This window comes from Naegleria fowleri, assembly GCF_008403515.1.
Source record: "Naegleria fowleri strain ATCC 30894 chromosome Unknown tig9, whole genome shotgun sequence".
NCBI classification, from domain to species: Eukaryota; Heterolobosea; class Eutetramitea; order Acrasida; family Naegleriidae; genus Naegleria; species Naegleria fowleri.
This window is the reverse complement of record NW_025407941.1, coordinates 467749-490543: the sequence shown is the minus strand read 5'-3', so window position 1 is coordinate 490543 and position 22795 is coordinate 467749. Positions and strand designations below refer to the sequence as shown.

The 22795-nt window shown below is 36.5% G+C and overlaps 11 protein-coding genes across 11 annotated transcripts; 6 read left to right on the top strand and 5 right to left on the bottom strand.

Moving 5' to 3' along the window:
- Positions 1 to 441: 441 nt before the first annotated feature.
- FDP41_011418 (uncharacterized protein) lies at positions 442 to 2136 on the bottom strand (the record flags this gene model as incomplete). The annotated part of the gene is made up of 2 exons (XM_044701824.1): positions 442 to 1504; positions 1559 to 2136. 2 exons carry the CDS (start codon positions 2134 to 2136, stop codon positions 442 to 444), a joined length of 1641 nt encoding a protein of 546 aa, XP_044567201.1.
- Positions 2137 to 2221: 85 nt separating this feature from the next.
- On the top strand, positions 2222 to 3879 carry FDP41_011417 (uncharacterized protein; the record flags this gene model as incomplete). Its single annotated transcript, XM_044701823.1, has 2 exons — positions 2222 to 2635; positions 2695 to 3879. 2 exons carry the CDS (start codon positions 2222 to 2224, stop codon positions 3877 to 3879), a joined length of 1599 nt encoding a protein of 532 aa, XP_044567200.1.
- Positions 3880 to 4026: 147 nt separating this feature from the next.
- Positions 4027 to 5667, top strand: FDP41_011416 (uncharacterized protein; the record flags this gene model as incomplete). The annotated part of the gene is made up of 2 exons (XM_044701822.1): positions 4027 to 5118; positions 5275 to 5667. The coding sequence occupies 2 exons, from the start codon at positions 4027 to 4029 to the stop codon at positions 5665 to 5667; spliced, it is 1485 nt and encodes a 494-aa protein (XP_044567199.1).
- Positions 5668 to 5692: 25 nt separating this feature from the next.
- FDP41_011415 (uncharacterized protein) lies at positions 5693 to 9408 on the bottom strand (the record flags this gene model as incomplete). The annotated part of the gene is made up of 4 exons (XM_044701821.1): positions 5693 to 6206; positions 6255 to 6437; positions 6502 to 6647; positions 6703 to 9408. The coding sequence occupies 4 exons, from the start codon at positions 9406 to 9408 to the stop codon at positions 5693 to 5695; spliced, it is 3549 nt and encodes a 1182-aa protein (XP_044567198.1).
- Positions 9409 to 9544: 136 nt separating this feature from the next.
- Positions 9545 to 10612, top strand: FDP41_011414 (uncharacterized protein; the record flags this gene model as incomplete). Its single annotated transcript, XM_044701820.1, has 1 exon — positions 9545 to 10612. One exon carries the CDS (start codon positions 9545 to 9547, stop codon positions 10610 to 10612), a length of 1068 nt encoding a protein of 355 aa, XP_044567197.1.
- An 80-nt stretch (positions 10613 to 10692) lies between these two features.
- Positions 10693 to 14099, bottom strand: FDP41_011413 (uncharacterized protein; the record flags this gene model as incomplete). The annotated part of the gene is made up of 5 exons (XM_044701819.1): positions 10693 to 12820; positions 12874 to 13325; positions 13379 to 13481; positions 13676 to 13811; positions 13883 to 14099. The coding sequence occupies 5 exons, from the start codon at positions 14097 to 14099 to the stop codon at positions 10693 to 10695; spliced, it is 3036 nt and encodes a 1011-aa protein (XP_044567196.1).
- A 107-nt stretch (positions 14100 to 14206) lies between these two features.
- Positions 14207 to 16483, bottom strand: FDP41_011412 (uncharacterized protein; the record flags this gene model as incomplete). The annotated part of the gene is made up of 1 exon (XM_044701818.1): positions 14207 to 16483. One exon carries the CDS (start codon positions 16481 to 16483, stop codon positions 14207 to 14209), a length of 2277 nt encoding a protein of 758 aa, XP_044567195.1.
- Positions 16484 to 16821: 338 nt separating this feature from the next.
- Positions 16822 to 17433, bottom strand: FDP41_011411 (uncharacterized protein; the record flags this gene model as incomplete). The annotated part of the gene is made up of 1 exon (XM_044701817.1): positions 16822 to 17433. One exon carries the CDS (start codon positions 17431 to 17433, stop codon positions 16822 to 16824), a length of 612 nt encoding a protein of 203 aa, XP_044567194.1.
- Positions 17434 to 17767: 334 nt separating this feature from the next.
- FDP41_011410 (uncharacterized protein) lies at positions 17768 to 19237 on the top strand (the record flags this gene model as incomplete). The annotated part of the gene is made up of 1 exon (XM_044701816.1): positions 17768 to 19237. The coding sequence occupies one exon, from the start codon at positions 17768 to 17770 to the stop codon at positions 19235 to 19237; it is 1470 nt and encodes a 489-aa protein (XP_044567193.1).
- A 154-nt stretch (positions 19238 to 19391) lies between these two features.
- FDP41_011409 (uncharacterized protein) lies at positions 19392 to 21934 on the top strand (the record flags this gene model as incomplete). Its single annotated transcript, XM_044701814.1, has 2 exons — positions 19392 to 20191; positions 20608 to 21934. The coding sequence occupies 2 exons, from the start codon at positions 19392 to 19394 to the stop codon at positions 21932 to 21934; spliced, it is 2127 nt and encodes a 708-aa protein (XP_044567192.1).
- A 194-nt stretch (positions 21935 to 22128) lies between these two features.
- Positions 22129 to 22527, top strand: FDP41_011408 (uncharacterized protein; the record flags this gene model as incomplete). The annotated part of the gene is made up of 1 exon (XM_044701813.1): positions 22129 to 22527. One exon carries the CDS (start codon positions 22129 to 22131, stop codon positions 22525 to 22527), a length of 399 nt encoding a protein of 132 aa, XP_044567191.1.
- Between the last annotated feature and the right edge of the window lie 268 nt (positions 22528 to 22795).

Sequence of the window (22795 nt, the reverse complement as noted above, 5' to 3'; positions counted from 1 at the left end):
TACTTGTAGAGTTTCAATTTACTGAAACAATGTTTGATGTAGGAGTATTTCTTCTACACTCGTCGAGAATAAATGATAGTGCTGCCAGTCGGTCTTTTAATGGTGATGAGATGATGAGGAGGAGGACCAGCTATTAATGTGGCTGCACAGACTTAACGTCGACTTCGTCGTTGATTTGAATTTTTTTGTGGTGAATTTATCTCCCTTCGATGTGAGCACTTCCCACATCATCATCACCTTCTCGAAATTAATGCTGTCCAAAGCACACGAGAGCGATGTCGTAGTGTGGCTTTGTTGGGAAAGATTGACTTGAGGGACCAAGTTGGAAGGAGGAGTTTTGAGGAGAGATAAATGAAAATGTTCCTTGCCTCATGTCAATGTTTAATATTTGAAAAGAGATCCTGAAAACCAACTTCTCCAAGCTCGCTGGTTTATTATTGTTCAAAGAATTGGCTTGGTCAAGTTTTGTTTGCTTTTGAACTGGTTAATGGCGAGAAACAGCTGATTAGACTGACAACAATCTTGAATTATTTTTCCGAGCTCAATAACCTGTCTCTTTTCCATGTGTTTTTGTTGTTCAGTCTTGAGACATTCTTTTCTAAACTCCAAAACAATATCAATGTAACTTCTAAATAAGACTGGCACTTTGGAATCCTTGTCCAAAAAGAAGTGAGATACTTCAGCTGTTGAAGAGAGTATTGATATGAATAACGTGTTGGGGTCCTTTTCTTGAACTTCCACAATGGTTCGGTCATCAAATTTTGCTCTCACTCTTTTATCAGCATACATCTCAAAGCATCCAATGTTGTTGAGTGTTTGTTTGGTGATGAGAATTGAAGAGTAGATATTTGAACGAGGAAAATCATCGACACCCTTGGTGTTATCGTCAATTTTAGAGCATGATTGAAAGAAATATTTCATCAAAGTTGTCAGCTTTTGAAGTGGAATTGAGGATTCAATGGTTACATTTCCAAGAGTATTGTCGCAAAATTGATGAATCTCCTCAGGTAATAAATTTAAATCATATACTTTTGAAATTTGTTTTTCAAAGGTAGGGTCGTATGTCCAGTATTTAAGAAAAGTAAAGTTGTCCGAAAGGAAACAATATTCTTCCTTATTTAACACAAGTTCAGTTACCTTTCTTAAGTATTTCAATGTCATATATTCATTATATTCGATCAAGATGTTATTATTTTTGCCGAGACAACATGATAGAAAAGAGACACAACTTTGGTTGAGAGGATGAGCGGAAATAGTATTGAAAACACAAGCCAGTGAAGGAATGCTTATACTTGTTGGGATGCTGTTTTGCTTCCTTAATGGAGGTTTTGTTTTAGGCAAATTGATTGTAATTGTATGTTCATTGTTAATGGGAGTGTCTTGTCGGTTCATTCGATGTTTGTAGTAAAAAAGTACAATTTTTAAAGCTTCTTCCCAAACGCAAGGATAGTAATGAATGGAGAATAATTGATCTTGAAGTATATAATGAAATTTGTCTTGGTTTCTAATGAGAATGTAACCTTTGTTGATCAACACTGATGATTTCAAAACAACCTACCGAGAATGAACAAGTGCTGGGAAAGTAACTTTGAAGAGCACGCCGTTTGGAGCAAGAGTAATATTTACATAATCTGGATAAGTGACACTCTTCAATGTCACAGAACCATCTTTGTTAAACGTTACAAAATCTGAATTGTATTTCCATTGAACCGTTGTCATCATTACTTGGGATTCAAACATTCGTTTGATTCCATTTTGAATGAGTACTTGTTCACAGAGGTATGGGCTCTCAACATGGCAATTAAAAAACCTCAAGATTTGATTGAGCTTGAGTTTGATTTGCTCTTTCCCTTTGTTCTGAACAAAGGCTGTAAGTTGAAACTCATAGGAGGGCTGTTTCTCACCGAGGATCTTGTTGATCTCATACTCATTCTCCGATGGGCAGATGTTACTAAAGTAATAAAAAGTAGAGGCCTCTTCGCACAACAAAATGGCTGTGTGGTCGCTGAAAACTCCCAGACAATCCTCATTTCGGAATAGGACTGCCCTCAAAAGCTTGGGAATCTCTTCAAGAGTATTTTTCTTGTATTCTTGATGTGCTTTCTCTGATGAAAACAAGGACACATTTTTGTTCATTTTTTCCTTCCTCGTAAGTTGTAATGAAATGGCGCCCACCTTCAAAGATTGTATTCCCGCAGTTCGATCGGATGGATTCAAAAAAATGAGCAAGTCCTCTGTTGCTCAGGATGACAAGATGTCTCCGATGACGGCTCAAGCCTTTACAGCAAACGCTTCCACCTCAACCACGGAAGGCGAACACTATCATGATCCCAATGATCGGAATAAATTTCATTCACTGGCTCGAGATACTTTAACCTCTCCCCTTTCTACCTCTCATTCTCTGCCTTTTGGTTTATCCGAATCAGCCAGTGGTTTCTTTATGTCCACGGAAGATGAAGATGGATTTAGCCTTGAAATATCTAGAGTGATCGAAAAGGAAGTGATCAAAGAAATACAAGATAAAGTACGATCTCATAGAAATGAAGTACAACATGCTGTACCATTAACACTGATGGATGTCATTCATTGTACAAAAGAAGCAGCAGAAAGTATCGCGAGAGATGATTTCACGGAGGTGAGTATTTTTTGAGTGTTGTTGTTGTTGATAATTTTCCAAATTTTCCAAAATATCAGTGCTTTCGTCCAAAACCACCAGAACCTTGGAATTGGAATTTGTTTTTGTTTGTTGGATGGTTGATTGTACTCATTGTTCGTTATGTGATTCTTTTTCCATTGAGACTTTTATTCTTTTTAACAGGAACTCTCATCTTCATTTTAGTGACACTTATTTTGATGGCATTGAGACACATTGCAGGAAGCAATAACAAACCACAACAAAAACCTTCGACAGTCGTTTCGGATGCAACATCCAAAGAACCTCCAAGTGAACAGAAACCAAAAAAAATTGGTACTCTTGATTGGTTGGTGAGAAAGTCACTTCAGCTCTATAGTGCTGTTTGGGTACATGCCATGTCTGGTGTTATCAAAGTTCATGGTGTGCCTCCAGTGAGAAGAAAAAATCAGATCTATGTGGCGAACCACACGTCTCTTATTGATTTTATTTTATTAACTTATTTGTGTGGTGTTGCTACCGTTGGTCAAAAGCATGGTGGATTTGTTGGCTTCATGCAGGACAAGGTCGTGAGTCCTTTGAAGAATATTTGGTTTGAGAGATTTGAATCAAGAGATAGAAAAGCGACATCACAAAGAATTTATGATCATATTAACGATCTTAGTAATCCACCCTTATTGATTTTCCCTGAAGGCGTTTGTGTGAATAATGAATATTGTGTCATGTTCAAGAAGGGAGTTTTTGAAATTGAGGATGTCGAAATTTGCCCTATTGCCATCAAGTATAACAAATCCTATTCAGATCCATATTGGAGCAGTCGTGATGAATCTTTCATTGTCCACATTTTACGTATTATGAAATCATGGTGTTTGGCTGTTGATGTTTACTTTTTAGAACCACAGAAAAAGTTACCAAATGAAGATGCTATTCAATTTACTGAACGAGTCAAAGAAATGATCGCAAAGAAGGCCAAATTAATTAACTTAAATTGGGATGGATATTTAAAGTATTACTCACCATCTGAAAAATTAACAGAGGCCAAACAAAGACTAAATGCTGAGGTGATGAAGAGAAGATTTTTAATTGGAGTTGAAGGAATGGTTAGAAATGCAAGTGCACAATCTCTAGATGGAATGAACAAATCTTCATCACTCGAAGACTTGAATAGATCGAATAGAAAGTCTGTGAGGTTTGTTGAGGAAAAATCTTCCGATACGACCTCAGAGAACAAGGAACATCAAGAATGAAACAAGGTACCTTCAGCCATTGTTGAATCGTAATAATAATTTTACACGAATCTTTCCTTTTGATTACTGTAACTTGGCTCTCATGAGATGCTTCACTGAAGATATCTCCAACGTCCCTTTGTGTCAGCTGTCGAAGAACCATAAAAAATGAGTGCAAAACCACAAGAAGAGATCTTTGTGGATCAAAGTCTAGAAGAACTTTTACCTATTGTTGCCACTGAATTCGATGCCATCTCTCGTAAACCCATTCAATCATCCTTCCTTGCCCGTGATCTAGTTCGAATGTATGATAAGATTTCTTTTTATAGACAAAAAGATTTTGAATTGAATTTTTCTCGGATGGCTGTTCAAAAAGAACATGATGATTCAAATCTCAATAACAACAATAACAACAACAACCATTCAATGAATGAAAATGCATCACATCCACTCGTTGAATCTTCAATTCATCATCAACAAGCCTCATCGTTCTCTTCGGAATTACCACCACAAGAGCAACGTCCAGTTGATAATAATATAAGTAAGGATGATCATGATGACTCGAATGGACATGACCATACGACTACTACCGCGACTACTACTACTGTTGCGAGTATGACTACTACTTCCGACACCACAAGTACTACTACTGCAACCATTGCCAACAACAACAACCATTCAAATGCAACAATGAATTGTTCTTCTCCACAAACTCAAGAGAAAACCATTATGGCCGATCATCATGAACGTATCACTCAATTCGTTTATCAACACGTTGATCATGAATTTGAAAAATTTTCACATCTCACTCGAAATCTTGATGAAATGGAAAAGGAGGATCGAGGAGATCAAATATTTGTGGATCTTTTAAATACATTGACAAGACTCTTTCACAGTATGGAAACTCTTCAAGAATGTAAACCATTACTCACATTACAAGAATTTAAAAATATTGTTGTGAGTAAATCTGTACCAAATTATGTCAGTACATTGATGGAAGGTCAATATGGTGATGGCCATCCTTTGGTGAAATTTTTAACATTGGTGGATCAAGCATTTGTGGTTTCATTATTGGGTCACTTTGCAGAAAGTTTATTCTTTACGAAAACACCTATTCGATTTAAGGATATAAGAGGAACATGGAGAATTGATATTCGAATGTATCAGAATTGCATTTCAATGGTTCATAGAAGAACAGAACAAATGATGAAACCATTAGGAAATACCATGCTCAAGAATTTGTTTCAATTTTCATGGCAGGTTCGTTATTAATTTTTAATTATTATTATTGGATACCAATTATCGAATGATCCATGTCGATTTCTCTATATATTCGGATCGATGTTATGTACATATTTTGGTGTGAATCTCATCACGTGATTCAAATATGTTATTATTTAATTTACCATGATCAAGGTTGAAATTGTATATGATTCCTACAAATTAGATCATATTCACAGTATTCATGTGACTTTATTAGAGATTGATTGGGAATCGTACGATGAATCATTGGAATTAACGTCACAGCAGAAAGGTGAAGTACAACAAGTATTCTTGAAAATGTTCTCAAAATCTAAAACAGGAGGAGAGCTAGGTTATCAATTACCTTTGAAAATTACATTATCAGATATTTCTCCCAAACATTTGCGTTTGTTAGTGAAAGAATTGAAAGAAAATGCCAAAAAACTTGTCAAACCAAGTAATGATTCTAACGGCTCTTCAGGATCATGGTTTTCTGGTATTTTTAGTTCTTCAGGATGCATGGATGATACAGTAGATTTTATTTCGAATAGTAAAAGGAGAGATTAACTTTGAAATTGAATTTCACTTCTTCTTATACATTTCTTGACACAAGTGGCACAAGTTTTTGAATCATGATGGCAAATATTTTGTGAGTCTCATCGACAACAGAGGAAAGAACTTCAATCACAAATGCTCGATATGAATTCATTCCATCTTCAAGATTTTGTCTTTCCATCGATGAAAAAAGCAATGAATGTAATTGCTTGAGATGCTTTTGTTTGTCTGAATCGACGACTTGGCTTTCAATGAGTTCATAAAAAACGGAAGTGGTCACATGATAAACTTCCAGTAGATATGACTTTGAAACCTTGTCACTTTTGCTTACAAATTCATGAGGACCATTCATCTTATCTCTAACAACATAGAGATTCTTGAAAAAGGTTTTGAGCATTTTCTTAAAGGATGTGATCGTAATTGAGATTTGCTGTCCAGATGGTTTGGCCATTACATTCCTACTTTCCTGTTGAGCAACTCTTCTCTTCTTTAAAATAATCTTATTATAATACAACTCAACAAGTAATTTCAGCAGGTAATCATAGTAAATGCTGATGAAGATGGTGTTCACATTTTTGCTTTTTCAATGATGAACTTACAAGTTATCAGATGATTGATCTTTGATGCTTAAAATAAAATCTTGTAATTCTTCAAGAAGTAACGGGAGTTGAAGTCTTTCCATCAAGTTATTTACAAATGCGAGAGAAACAAATAATGATCCATCTTCAAGCTCATGCAATGCTCTCTTATTCAAAACAGATTTGGTAATACCAATAATTTTTCTAAAGAAGTTGTTTGTTGTGAATGCCTTCCATTCAATACCTATAATATATATATAATACTTACAGATAGAATTGAAGAGTTTGTATAGTATACTCGGGATATGATGTTTGACCAATCCATTCAGTGATTGGGCAAAATTGGCAGAACATTTGAACTCTGATACTTTCCTTAAATTTGAGCTTAATGTTAATGAGAAACTCTGACAAGTGCTGCATGTGAAATTACACAATTCGCTATCATTTGAATCCGTTGAGTTCTACTTACAGTCAAAGCAATGGATGGCAAACCAAACTTCAATAAAAAGTAGTCATAGACAAATTTTCTGGTCATAATAATTCCAGTAGTATTGTACAGGAAGTCACTGACTGTCAACTCGTTAAACACTTCTAAAATAACTCTGTTCAACCATCTCAAACTTTGTTTTCTTGTTTTCTTGTCAGATTCTAAAATTTCTTTGAACAAGAGGAATATATCTTCTGGTTTGACGAGCTTCATGCGATGTTTGAAATCTTCGCTTGTAAGAGCACGTTTTGAATTTGCACTTCTTACTCCATTTTGAGAATCTGTTCCTCTACTATTGTAGTCATCAGTTCGTCTTGGATTTGTTTCACCACTTTTAGAATTGTTGAACTCTAATGAAGAGTTTGGGCTCATTCGATCAATTTCATCCACAGTCTTAATTTCAGAAATAAGAGTTTGTGTTGCAATTGAGTTGGATGGTGGCATTGGAGGCCTCGAAAAGGTAATAAATTGAACTCCAATGTCTTTCACCAATCCATAACTTAGCTTCTGAAGATATTCATATCTTTCTTTAGAAATTATATTTCCATCCCTATCTTTGTAAACAATCTCAACTGGTGGTTCTTCTTTCTTTTCTTCCACAGGTTTGTCTTCTTTCGTTTCTGTTTGAGTTTCTTCTGTCACTTCCGATTCTTCTACTTGTTGGGGCGTCTCTTCCACCACCTCAACTGTGTAGTCTGTTGCAAAGAGAGAATTGTATCGTTCAATTGCTCTTACACTCTCCAAGCTGACTCCCTCCATTAACGATGTGTTCACTCCCCGATCTACTGTTGAAATAGTTAATTCTGCCTCCTTTGCCATCATTTCTTCTAGTTTTTGTTTCAACTCCTCTTCTGTAAATAGTTTTTCAGTATTTCTTGGTGTTGGTTCCCTTGGCGTTACTTGCAAACTCTTTGTCACCATCTCTTGCATTAATTTTTCTGTAAAGAAATTAGATGTAATGGCCTTAATTCCTTTTCTAGTTTGCCGTAACTGTTCTTTCAACTTGGCTATCTGTTTTACCAGCTCTGCATTTTCATCCTCCTTTTTCTTTAAAATTTCTTCTTTTGATTTAATGGAATCTGTATAGAATTCTATTAATGCTGAAGTTTTGTGTTCATTGGACGATGTGATTCCTTCAATCTTTTGTTTAGCTTCCTCTTTTGCTTGTACTGACTTTTTAACAAGCTTTTTAAATCGATAAATAACCCTGTTAAGAAGAATACCTCTCTCAGCACATTGAACACTAATTTGTCGAGAGATTTCTGATGAAATTGTATCTAACACTCTCATCTCTTCCTCTACAAGTGATTCATGTTCTTGAGAACTGTCATTCATCTCTTCTAACATTAACTCAAATGTTCGAGCTAACTGAACTACCTCCATTCTTGAGACTGGCTTATTGGATGGAAATACAGTGGTTTCCCAGACCCTTTTGTCTCCGTTATAAACGGCTTGCTTTTCAAGCTCTTCTTTTGTGACAATTGGTGATTTTTCAATAATATGGTATTTCTTTGGAATCTTAGATCTTGGTATTTGTGGAACACTTTTTGCACTGGCCACTTTAATGACTTCGTCTACAATTCCTAACTCTTCAGAGCCATCATAAAAATCAGTTTCTTGTAAATCCATATCTATTGAGTTATTCCATTGTTTAAATGAATCGTTTTTTGCACTCTCTGCATATTTTTCGGGGGACAAATCTTTTTTCGTTTTTCTTTTCTTCCTCTTTTTGTCTATTTGAGGGAGTTTCAAAGACAGATATGATTCATCCTTTTTTTCAAAGTCAACTTCTTCTCCAGAGGAATTACTCTTTTTAAGCATAACTTGTGTATACTTCCTTCTGTCAAGAGCAAATATGTGATTTTTGTAAGGTTCAGACAGTACTTCTCTACTTTTTCGTTTAAAATAATCTAACTGGGTGGACAAAGAGACTTTCTTCAAATTGCTTTTCATGTTAGAAACATCTTCCTCCATCATTCGCTTCGTTTCAAGAGTGATATCCAATATTTCATCAGGAACAATAACCTTGCTTTTGAAGACATCTAACCCGTCTGACTGATTATTATCAGAAAAATCTGATGGTTCTTGTCTAATGACATTCACAATAATTTCACTTGTGTGATCTTGGATGGGGCTTTCATCAAAAGCTCGCTCTTTGGTTATTTCAATATTCAATTGTGATTCGTCGATAACCTCGGGTTGCTTTGTTGATTTTTTAGATCCTTTTGTTGTGTTCGTTTCCACTTTTCGTGATGATAACTCCTCTAATGGGACATGAACAAGAGTCTTTGTTGGAGCAGGTGTGACTCCGTTGAAATCAGAGGGTTTCGTCCTCACAGGGGAAAATGCCTTTAACCGTTCATGTTTTTTTTTAATGTTGTTAATCTTGTCAACCCCGCTGCTCAATTTGCTGTTGTCAACTCCTTTGAGCTCCAGTGATTTTGCTGGTACTTGTTGACCTCCAACAATTCTTCTTCTAAATTGAAATCCCATTGGTTCTAAGGAAGCTTGCATCTCGCTCCCTGTAAATGAAATGTCGTTCATCGCGTCAATAAGAATCTCTTCTTTCATGATGATCGGCTCCGTAAATTCTTCCTCATCTTCCTCTTCTTTATCTCCTCTCGGAGAAAGTGTAATTTTCTTTGAGGTTATTCCAATGAATGAACTTTGAATGTCAGTTTCGAGCATTTTTTTTAAAAAAAACTGTAGATTTAAAAAGAGAGAACAACAGGCGAAATTTTTCATCAAATTTAAAAACAATTTAAAAAAAATAACTTATTGATCATCTCGTTGTCATTTCTTCTTACGCACCATCATCATCGTCATGAGCAACCATACCCAAGAAGGTAAAGACCAAAAAGCAACCATAGAAGAAATTTTTGGTTCTGATTTTGAGGAATCGGAAGAGGAAGAAGAACGCCAAGTGCAAGAGGAAGCTCAGTCATCATCCGATAAAGAAAATGAAGTGGTGATTGAGAGAAGACAAACAAGACATAGTGAATTAAAAGAAAAAGAAAGATTGGAAGAAGAACAACGAAATTTGCAAAATCAAATTTTACGTTCACAAGCGGAATTGTGTGAATCGTTGTTCTATAATTACGAGAGCGATGATAATGATAATAGTAAGCCTGTTTTGGAAATTGAACATAAGCCAAGACCAACTCCAAAGCATATCAACGAATTATATTTCCTACGTACACCTGTTCAGTTTAACACTGATGAAAAAGAATATTCTGAAGATACTCAGCTATCCAAGAATGATTTGTACACAATTCGTTGGAGGAGGAATGAGGAAACTGGTGAATTAGAGAGCAATACTCGTGTTGTACAGTATGCAGATGGAACTTACCAAGTATTTGTTGGAAATGAGGTCATTCTCCATTTAGAAGCTAAAGCATTTCAAAATTGGAGTAACTTACATTTGTTTGAAAAAGTTAACCCATTTTGCTATTATGGACATGGTATTTTCACACATAGGCTCAACACAAAGGCTACCTCAACACAAACAAAAGGAAGAGACATTGCTCTTCAAATCAGTAAGGTAAACGCAAGTGCAAAAAAGAAAAAGACCGTATTGACAATGAAACGACCTGAATCGGAAGAAAACAAAAAGGTGATGGAAGAGGCACTAAATATTAAGAAAAAACAACAAAAGAAACAACAACAATATCAACAAAACTTAACCCTAGCAAATGCTTCTCTAGAAGAAGGAGCAGAGTCTTCTTCTGATGAAGAGGGTAACGTTAGAAAAATTAAAAGAAACACTCTAAGAAAGTCCAGTAACAAGAGAAGGTCATACGAAGAAGAAGAAGAAAGTGCTGACAGTGCCGAGAGTGAAGAAGAATATGAAGAATCAAGCGAAGAAGAATCAACTTCAAAGAGAAGAAAATAAATTATAACTCTTCTAGGTTGGAGCACGCCTTTATTATTTGAACTGCAGTTGACTTGGATCACAGGACAATTTATTTCTAGCTACTTGAGCAAATTAGCTTTGTCTTCACCTTTAAACAAGCTGAACAGATTGCTTAATGAAGATCTCCGTTTTTTCATTTTCGTCTTATCCTGTTCCAGCTCTAACGAATTTTCTTCTGGTTCTTCTTTAGTAGGTGGTTTAGGAGAAGCTCGTTCACCGGTGATTCTGATAATTCGATTGGGCGAAGGGTTTCTGATTGGGTTATTATTCGGCCCAGATCCCCCTGTTGTTACCTTTGGTGGAGCTTGGATTTGAGGTTGGTGCTGTCCTTGTTGTTGATTAAACAACTTGGGTCTGCTTCTCCCAGCATTTGTTGATAATTCTTGTGGAGGCACGGAAAGAGAAGACCTATTAGTGAGAGGTGAAGGAGAAGCACTTCTTGTGGTACCTCCTCCTCCGTTTTGAACGAGGACACCACTTTCATGAATCAACGTGGCATGCTGATTGTTTGAGGGCAAAGTCGACATTTGTCCGTAAGAATTAGTTCTGTCATAACTCGGATTTGTTGGAGGATAAAATTGATATGGATTGTGATGCATTGGTTGGTAATTCAGATCATCCCTCATTCCATTAATTGTGTGATTGAAGGGATTACAATTTTGGTTCACAACAGGAGGTTGATTAGTTTGGTTGTATGTATTTAGTTGATTGGGCCATGACGAGAGGTTCGTAGTTCCGTAATTGGTTGAAATTGTAGAGGGAATGTCATTGATATTATTACCTCCTGCAGAGAGATTAAATGTGTGTTGACGAATATTATTACAAGAAAGAGAAGACAATTGTCCAGCAGCGGGGTTATTGGATTGTGAGGAAACCTGATATGGATTATTGAAGGGTGTCGTCATTGGTGAAGAAGGTCGAGATGTTCTGGATGTGAGGCTTGACGAAGAAGGGTTGTTGTAGTTGTTGGTGTCACTTCTGTAAGTCACATTCTGATTCGCTTTTTCCAGCGCTGAAAGCCTTCTCTTAAGTTCCATATTCTCCTTTAAGGTGTCGAGAGACTTTTTCTTGATCATTTCTTTTTCATTTTCGATTTCCTGCAGTAGTTTCTTGTAAAGTTGTGTTTCTTTCTCCATACTTAAAATGTTTTGCTGTAATAATTGATTGGTTTTAAGTTGTTCTTGTAAATCTCGAATTTCTAAATCTTTTTCATCTAATATCCGTGTTAAACGAGCTATTTGTTCGTCTAATTGAGTTTTTTCTTTTTCCTTCAAGCGCATCTCGTTATCATAATCTTCTTTCCACAATTTGTACATGGTTGACATATTGTCATTAAGAATTTTAAGTTGTGCTTCATAATTTGCTTTTGCATTTTCACTTTGTTGGAGTAAATGTTGTATGTTCTGCATCTCATTCAGCTTTTGCTGAACTAAATTACATGCTTCTTCTTTTGCTTGCTTTTCTTTTGCATATTCATGGGCAATCAATTCATTCTTTTGTTTAAACAGCTCTATTTGTGCAACTTGATCTTGAACCAACTTTTCTGCTTTTTTTCTTGAGCTTTCTTCGTTAATCATCTTTTCTTCAATAATTCTATTATAATCCATGAGCTCCTTGATTTGTATTTCTTTTCTTTGTGATTGTGATTCCCATTCTTTTTTAGACAATGAAATCTCTTCTAGCCTTAAATTCATGGCGAGAGTTTCTTGCTGGAGATGAAGCAAAATTTGATCCTTATTTCTTGACTCTTCTTCTTTCATGCGCTTATTTTCTTCTTCCAACTTTAGCTGCTTTTCCAACATTTCTTTCTCTTTTTCAATCTCCATTATTCTTGCATCCCTATCTCTTTTTTCTTTTTCAATATCCTCCAATTTGGTGAGCAGAGATTTGTTTGTAACCATTGATTCGGTTAAATCTTTCATAATGTTCTCTAAATTCTTAACCTCTTCCTCGGTTTCTTCTTTGTCAGTATCGTCCTTTTGGCTCTTTAATTTCTCCCTCAAAGTATTAAGCTCATTTTGCAAAGATTCTAGCTCAGTTTGGTACTTCAAAATTAAGGCATTGTCACATTCACTATTTACAGTTGGTTTGATCATTATCCGTCTTGCATTACTACCGAATTCAAGAGTCCGTTTGGTTTCTCTAAATTTACTTGGCTCTGGCGAAATGCAACAAATTACAGCGACTCTTTTTGTAATAACAAAAAGTTATAACTCTTGATGACAATACACCAAACATACCTAGCATTTCCGGACAAACTATCTCCTAAAATTCTTGTAAGCTTTGAATTTCGGAAAGAAGATACTTTTTCTCCGTTCGAAAGTTTTGTTATAATTTCTTTCAAATGTAACAAACTCAGATTAATGTTCTGACCTTCACGTTTTCTGTTGTCATCCACTTGAAGGCTGGCATTTTCACTTCCTGCAAGATCAACAAGATTTAAAGTCCCTATTCTTAATATCTGTTTAGCCTTGAGTCTTTTTGTTTGGGACGAAGCAAGGTTCGAACTGTCCAAAGCAATTTCATCTTTTCTTTCAACGACCATTCGAAAAATTGTGTGAGACCTGGAAGATGAATCATTAGCAACTGTTTTTGCAATTATTGCATGCGAAGAACCTCTTGCAAGAACGTCCATCGCTTCATTTTCGCTGCGAACAATCTCTTCAGTTAGATGATCAAATGACAAATTTTTCTGTTGTCAGTTTTAGTTGTTCATGATACAATTATTCAACTTGTTTGACTTACGTTTTTATCCACGAAAATATTCACTTGTCGCTGTTCTGGTGAGAGAAGGTCTCTCACTTTTTCGTTATAAATTTCCAAGTAGGATACTCTGATAAGGAAGGTTCTGTTCTCGCATTCCTTTTGAATACAGAAAGTAAATCAACCTTGTCTCTTCAAAATATTTCATATACATACTGAATTTTTAATTTGGTTGAAAATCTCTCTAATTGCAAGCCTAATCAAACCTGGATTATCTTCTCCTACTCCCTTCATACTGATATATTATTTAGCTGACTCTTATATGAAGGCTTAACTTACGTGAAAGTCTTTCCAGATGAAGTTTGACCATAGGCAAATGTGGTTACATTTATACCCTCTATGACTGAAGGAATCATATCTGAAATCATCTCTCGATAGAGATCCTTGTTTTCAGCATTCTCGTCAAACACAAAGTCTAACTTGTTTCGTTTTGTTTGAAATTATTTTGATCATAACAGAGTTGTAGTACGATAATGAATGACGTACCGAAAGGCATGACCTTTGTTTGGGTGGGGTCGATATTCGGGATTTCGATCGAATTTGCCTCAATATTGAATGGCATATTCTTTGGAAATGAATTGTCTTTGAGCTCATTTGCGATGAACGGACGACACCTCACACAAACTCTAATATTTGTAGTTGCAGTTGTGGTTGTAGTTGCTATGGGTATTCCGACGCACAAAGATGGAGGTGGTGAGGACATTCGCAAAGTGATGACGATTTCGAGAGCAGAAAGAGAGATTTTTTTAGCCGAAAAATTGTAGAGATGAGTTTCCAATAAGCAGCAGTCAAGTAAGAACTTGTATTGACTTATTGTGATTGAACAGCCAACTTCCTCAATCCATCCATAAACACTTGCATGGCAGCATCATCCGTTAATACAACAGTGCTATTTTGTCCATAAGCTTGGTCTTTGTGAGTTGTGGAAGGATTGATCTTTGCAATAAGGAATCTGGCTTGACTTGATCCTTGGTCACATTCGATATATCTTGGGTATGGGAAACGATCTTTGATAATAAGCTTGGCATCTTCCTTTGGCAATTCTAACAGCTTGGCAAAGTTTTCATATTTTGGCTGAGTATGATATCCAGCCTCTCTCCATGAAGCAATAGTCTCGCCATAGTGAATTAATACAGCAAAGAATGTATCCAAAAGAAGAATGACATCTGGTTTGACAGAATTTGAATCCAGTTCAACAGGGTGAGGAGGCTCTGTGAATGAATATGAGTATAATGTGGGTTGTATCATTGTAATAGAATTGGTGGTAGTTTCTCTATTCAAAATTAATCTAAACCATGCAGTTTCATCTGGACTGCTGTTGAAAACTCTTAAAAATTGACTTCTTCTCAAATGGTAAAGGAATTGAGGGAATATTGAAAATTGTGGAGAAAGAATCAAGGAGTTTGGATCATTTGGTTGATAAGATCCAAACTTTGACACTAATTTGATGAGGGATCTATCTAGCCATCTCAATACATCAAACAAATATTCTGATTCGGCTTTAAACACAGATAATCTGGCAACCAAGGCAGTTGCTGCCTCTTGGTCAAAACCTTGAGCAACTTCATCGAATCTGTTTGGTTGAGCACATCCTAAGGCCTGAGTAGTAACTCTCAATCTATATTCACCTGAAGGATGTTGATATGCTGTAATATATTGGAAGCATCTAATAGCTGGAGTATTCATGCTGGCTGGATTTTGCTGATTAACAACATCGAAATAAAAAGCGAGTGTGGTGTTTGGATGGATGGCATTAATCTTCCATGCATTGGTGTTTCCTTCTCCAATGATGTTTTCTGTTACGTTGTTGCCTTTTCTATTCATGGATGTTACTGGTCCAATAACTCCACAAACTTTTACTTCGTTGGAGCATTGTAATTCTATGGTTGCATTAAGAGCCATCTTGAGTTGATCATTGGCATCAGTTTCAAAATATCTCATATACGATTCTTTAAATATTGGATTGTCAAATGTGTCAGTTAAAACCATGACTCCACCTGTATTTTCACAACATGATTTCATTTCCAAAACTCCAACTTGATCAAGATTAGCAGCAAAAATATCTAAAACATGTCCGTTTTGAACCAATCGTTGAGCAATCTTCTTATAGTATTCAGTTGCTTTTTTGAAGTGAGGGGCCTTTCCATTTCTCAAATCATTGTGCAATCTAATTTGTTCAATTAGCTCCAATCCAACAACTTGACCATCGCCAAAAGTACATGGTCCTCCAATAAAATTAATAATTCTTGCACCATATCCCTTGAAAGTGGACTCGAGCAATGATGTTGCAACAGAAAGAGCTACACCTGTACAGCGACGAGGACGGCGTCCACTCTTTACAGGCCATGGGTCTGGTTGAAGCTCTTCAATAATATCCATCAGTTGTGGACATTCAGAAATTGGGCACAAAAACTTTGATGTTGCGTTGGTAAGATTTTGTTGATTTGGCAATCTAGTTTGCCCAAATTGTTGAACTCCAACTAATTTCAAACCCAATTGGTCCTGAACTTGTTCGAATGGTGTCTCCTTGTCACCTCTAAAAACGTAAGCCTTGCTACATTCCTTAAATCCCAACTCAAAAACTTGAACAGTAGCACCATATGTAATTAAACCAACAAGTGAGTTATCGGGAATAATGTTGAGACTTTGTAAAATTGAGTCTTTCAAGAATCTCATCTCATCTTCTGGAAGACAAGTATCAACCAATAACAAAAATACTGGGGCAGGTGCTGGAGGCTTGTGTACGAGTTTGTATTCAATAGTAGTGAAAGCAGTATGAAGTTCAGCTGGTGGTTGAGTCTCGGTAATACCGCTATAGGCTTGTGGAAACATGTTCATATCCATACATAATGGACAAACCCATGATTTAGTTCTATAGTCTACTTTTGCGAATGGGTTAAGAATACCTCTGCAAGTTTTACAAACAACAGGTTCATAGGGAAGTGTAATGAGATTTGGTATTTCCTTCAATGGAGTATACAAAGATCCAACAGGAACAATACAACGAGATTGATCGAGCCTGTTGGCAGGAAGGATATTCCATGAATGACGAATACCGTTCGAGTTCTCACTTTGAGTAAAATTCATGATTTAGATTTCGGATTGTATTTTAAACCTTTGATTAATTTAGCTTGGGCAATGATGATGATAATGATGTTAATGTAAATAACACCAAAGAAAAACAACGATGATGAATAGCGGAGAGGTTAAAGATCGTGTCGCACAACTGTAACCAAGTGGATAATTGGTGATGCAGAATTTTTTAAAGTATTTTTTATCGTCTCAGTTGCTTGGTTCTCTCTTCAGGTGCTTCCCAACAAGAGTGCAATGACGTGTCGACACGCGTGGAAGAAAGTTAGTCGTGGTGTCAAGGAGACCAAAGATGAAAAGTTGTTGAAATAGAGGATAACACAACAATATTATATTTACTTCCTGCGACCACCGGATGACTTCTTCTTAACCATTTGAAAACCATCTTCATCGACTTCAATTTCCTTATTATCATCATTATTGCTCTCCTCCATAACATCTTGAGAATTTTGTTGTTGTAAAACTGTGGATTGTTGTTGTTTGGACTGAACAAATTCGGACTCACTCGGAATAGTAACAGGTTCTTCCTTTTTCTCAGACAGTAATTTTATCACTTGCTCGAAATTGTTTTGTGTCACTTGTTGGAACACTAATAGTAAATGTTTGGCAACAGACGGAATTGATCCATCAAGTACGTCAATTCCCAAATCTTCCGATAAAACATCATTCATGTACTGTACAACTTCATCTGATTCAAGTTGGTCCCCATCATTTGAAATCCATTCTTTAACATTGTCTCTAAATTCATCCAACAAGGCCTCCGTATCATCTCCCGAGGCATGATGTTGCTTTGCTAGTATCAAGGCTGCCCACCGTCCGAAAATAGAGTCAACAGCTTGACAGAAATAATAATATTGATATTCGGAAAAGTTGTCGTTATGCTTTGATGATTTGAGTTGTTGTTGTGATTGTTCGAGAGATGAAGAGCTTGAGGAAGAAGGCTCCATTTTTTTATGCAATCTTGCTCAAAATGTTGATTTAATGTCGAGCTTAATGGTAGTCGTCAATCTTCATGATTGATAATAGAAGTTAGAGTATTATCATCATCATCATGATTTTTGTCAAAAGCTTCAATCAGTTTTATGCCTACCTTCAATCAAAATTCTCCCTTCGTTGGTTCGGTGAATTTTCATGATGAAGAAGAAAAAATTCAGAAAGACCTGTTGTTGAATAGAGAAGGAATTTTGATTGTTCTTGACTTCTTCTTGTTGTTTACCGATTCATAAAACCTTCTCATAGGAATATACCTGCCACGTAAATCTTTTAAACCCCGACAAACTCATGAGCAATCACATAAGTGCCAAGACAAGCCTGTTGCACCTCTTGAGAGCAAGTTCAAAAAGAAGCAATAGTAATGTTGTTGGAGAATCGGTATTAATCCAAAAGCCTTTTTATATAGGCTCTACAACCCGTTCCTATTCACGAAAATTATTTCCATCTCCCGAATACTCTGATGGTTTTAATTTCAACCCGTCTTCTCTCTCCTCTTCTTCATCAATTATTTCATCATCAAACGCACTTCATCAACACGCTCATAATAGGAATTATGGAATTCTTTCAAGTTTAACATCCAAAGTCATTCCTTCCCTTACAAACATCAAAATTCCAAAACTTGTATCCACCGAAAACATTGATTCAATTATTACTTCAACGGATATGATTATCGATGAAAGTGTTTCAAAAGGCTCGCTTGCTCATATCATACAAGAAACAATTATAAAAGACAGAGAGATTGCTGTCAAATCTGATCCGACCAGAACATCCCAAACAATATCACGCCAAGTTGAAGGAGATTTGAAACTGATCGGAGAAGAAATTTTGGAAAGTGTGAAATCGGACCATCCAGTTCTTGATGCTGCTGCAAAATACTTTTTCAACACACCTGGAAAACTTTTTAGACCCATGCTTGTTCTTATGACCGGAAGAGCCGTCAATGAAGAACAACGCTTGGATGTTAAAGATTTGGAAATTATTATGAAAAAACAAAGAAAATTAGCTGAAACAACAGAACTAATTCATGTAGCAAGTTTAATTCATGATGACATCGTTGATGATGCAGATACCAGAAGAGGGATTCCAGCACTGAATAAGTTTATTGGAAACAAGGTTGCTGTTTTGGCTGGAGATTTTTTGCTTGCTAGAGCTTCAATTAATCTAGCAAGAATTGGAAACATTGAAGCAATAGATTTAATATCTACTGTGATTGAACATTTGGCTTATGGTGAAGTTTTACAAATGGCTGGAAAGGGAAAACGAGACTTTGATTATTATATGAAAACGATCTTCTTTAAAACTTCTTCACTAATTGCAAATAGCTGTAAAGCATCAGCAGTTTTGAGCGGAACAACAAATAGGGAATTTATTGAAGCAGCTTATACATTTGGTAAACATGTTGGTATCGCATATCAACTAACTGATGATAGTCTTGATTTTACACAGTCACAATCGACTCTAGGAAAACCCTCCCAAGGAGCAGATATGAAATTGGGTTTGACTACTTGTCCTATTTTGTTTGCCACCAAAGCATTCCCTGAGGAAATGGCTCCGATTATTGAAAGAAAATTCTCTGGAGAGGGTGATATTGAAAAAGCCATGGAGCTTGTTGTCAAGAGCAATGCGGTTCAATCTACAAAAGATTTAGCTGATACACATACGAGGATGGCTTATGAAGCGGTTATGAAATTCTCTCCTTCACCTGTGAGATCAGTTTTGTTAGAATTATTATACAAAATTTCACTCAGAAACAAGTAAGAAGAAACCTTGTCACCACTAACGGGTATTTGTATGCACAAAGGAATACTCATTAAACCAATTTCAAATCGTCGAATCATTCAACAAATTACCAATTTTAACATCAGCAAAAAAATAATAACGTTCAGACAACTAACATCACCTTCATCGGCAAATGAGAAGAGGAATCGGAATAGGAGCTCTCCAGAATGATAAATTGAGACAACAAAAATTCAAAGAAAAAGGAGAGGATGTAAACAATATGCAAATGTCTCAAATGAAGGAACGTTTAGATATTTTCCGACAAAGTTTAGAAGAATTTGCAATTAAACACAAAAAAGATATTAATAAGAATGCAGAATTTCGTCATCAATTTCAACAAATGTGTTCAAAAATTGGTGTTGACCCCCTCGCATCAAACAAAGGATTTTGGGCTGAATTATTGGGTGTGGGTGATTTCTATTATGAATTGGGAATACAAATCATTGAAATTTGTTTAAAAACAAGAAATCAAAATGGAGGTCTGATTGAACTGAACGAACTGACTGAACGTGTCAAAAAAACAAGAAACAAATACTCACAAAAAGATTATGACATTACAGTAGAGGATGTGAAACGGTCGATCAAACACCTAAAAGTTCTTGGAAATGGATTTCAGCTGGTCATGCTGGGTGGAGGAAGATACTTTGTTCAATCCGTACCATGTGAGCTGAATGCAGACCAAACCGCCATTCTTTCGAGTGCTCTTTCACGGAAGGGTCTCGAAGGAATGACGATACCCGAACTCGAAAGAGAGTTGTCTTGGTCGAGAGAACGAGTGGAAAACGCATTAAAACCACTGATCAAAGAAGGTTTTGCTTGGATTGATTCACAGTCCACAAAAGGTGAAGGAGAAGAGTATTGGTTTCCTGGCCTCATTGAACAAATCGATTCACCATTTTCGTCGCCCAACATGATGATGGCCGATGAATTATTGTAAGAATTAAGGAATCAAAGTTTAAATACAAAAGCCCTATATTTATTCAGGTTTCTGATTCTGTTTTGTATAACATGAAAAGAACTACTTACTTTAGGAGAGAACACCACACACATCATTGATATGAGGCTGGTATTGTTGAGTGCAAACACGTCAGCCCTTTTTAAAGATTGTAAACAACAATCAACTGCAAGCCGCTTTTTGATGATTGGTCGTTTGTTTACAATCCGTAGTCAACGCAAGGAAAAAGCGGCATAAGTAAGGCTGAGTTGTTATTGAGGCAAAATTTGTCGAAAAAAAAAACACACACTCAACAACAGTAAGTTTATAAACTGGACGAAACCCCGTCATCACTCATATAACTGACGATCGTATTTATTTGTCTCCATGAATGGAATCTTCAATATTTTCATAGACCAAAGATGGGTAAAGAGAAGGAACACATTAACGTTGTCGTCATTGGTCACGTCGACTCTGGTAAATCCACCACCACTGGACACTTGATCTATAAGTGCGGTGGTATTGATAAGAGAACCATTGAAAAGTTCGAAAAGGAAGCCCAAGAAATGGGTAAGGGTTCCTTCAAGTATGCTTGGGTTTTGGACAAGTTGAAGGCTGAAAGAGAAAGAGGTATCACTATCGATATTGCCTTGTGGAAATTCGAATCCAAGAACTTTGTCTTTACCATCATTGATGCTCCAGGTCACAGAGACTTCATCAAGAACATGATTACTGGTACTTCTCAAGCTGATGTTGCTATCTTGGTCATTGACTCAACTACTGGTGGTTTCGAAGCTGGTATTTCTAAGGATGGTCAAACCAGAGAACACGCCTTGTTGGCCAAGACTTTGGGTATTCAACAATTGATTGTCTGTATGAACAAGTTCGATGATAAGACTGTCAACTACTCTCAAGCCAGATACGATGAAATCAAGAAGGAGGTTGCTGACTACTTGAAGAAGTTGGGTTACAAGGTCGATGATATTCCATTCGTACCAATCTCTGGTTGGACTGGTGACAACATGATTGAAAAGTCTGACAAGATGCCATGGTACAAGGGCAAGTGTTTGTTGGACACTTTGGATGACTTGAAGCCACCAGTTAGACCTGTTGATAAGCCACTCAGATTGCCACTCCAAGACGTTTACAAGATTGGTGGTATTGGTACTGTCCCAGTTGGTAGAGTTGAAACTGGTGTCTTGAGACCAGGTATGGTTGTTCACTTTGCTCCAGGTCAAGCTGCAGATTCTGAAGTCAAGTCTGTTGAAATGCACCACCAATCTGTCCCAGAGGCTAAGCCAGGTGACAACGTTGGTTTCAACGTTAAGGGTCTCTCCACAACTGATATCAAGAGAGGTTATGTTGCTTCTGACTCTAAGAACGATCCAGCTAAGGAAACTGCCTCATTCGAAGCTCAAGTCATCATCATGAACCACCCTGGTGAAATCAGAAACGGATATACTCCAGTTTTGGATTGTCACACTTCTCACATTGCTTGTAAATTCGAAAAGTTGTTGGCTTTGATCGATAAGAGAACCAACCAAACTGTCGAAGAGAACCCAGAAAAGATTAAGAGAGGTGAATCTGCTATGGTTAAGTGTGTTCCAACCAAGCCAATGTGCGTTGAAGCTTACACTGATTATCCACCTTTGGGAAGATTCGCTGTCAGAGATATGAGACAAACTGTGGCTGTTGGTATCATTAAGAAGGTTGAGAAGAAGGACATTGCTGCCAAGAAGTAATTGTATGGCAATGAAATAAAGTTGATCGCAATTCTATCTACCGTTTGTAATTGGCATGTTTGTTAATTAAAATTGAAAAATGACCGGTAATATTTCATCAGCCCATCAAATTTTACAAAAAAGTTTTTGAGATGAACTTAAAGAGTTTTTGTGAACATTCAGTTGGATGGGAATCATGACGTTCATCTCAAAAAATGTCGCGATTTGCTGTGGAAGAAGTTCTCAAGAGCGAAGAGGCTATCCAGGAAGCAACAAAACACTTGCTAAAACCAAAACCAACAAGGGACAAAACAACACCTGAACCCGAAGCAAAGCATCATAAGAGTTCCTCAGAACACCCATCGTCCAAGTCCTCAAAAATTGTTTGTACTCCCAAAAAGCAAAGTTTTGTCTTGTATCCTCACCATCACTCATCAAATGGAGAGCCACATCAAAATTATTCCTCCAAACGCGATTTATTTCCAAAACTGACAAGTTTTAATTTATTTTTAAAGAAAATGAATGAAATTTCACTATCAGAGGAAAGACACAATAGAAGTCCAACATCCATGAGCCATATATCGAATGATTCCTCTCGCGTGGAAAACCAGTGATATGAAAATGCACAATCGATCATATTTGCCAATACGTATGTGATTGTCGTATCTCTCGACATTGTACAATATTATCTCCAATCATAACTGCATCTCACAACCTATTCATCCTCTTGGAAATACTTTTCTAATTCAGTATTCTTTTTCAAATTTCGAGCTCGTAGTGGATATGGATACAAATCACCTTTAAGGCACTTCCTTAAATATTTGTAACCCTTTCTATTATCAGCTTTGCTAATCACAATCTTTGAAAGAGTACCTTCTGGAA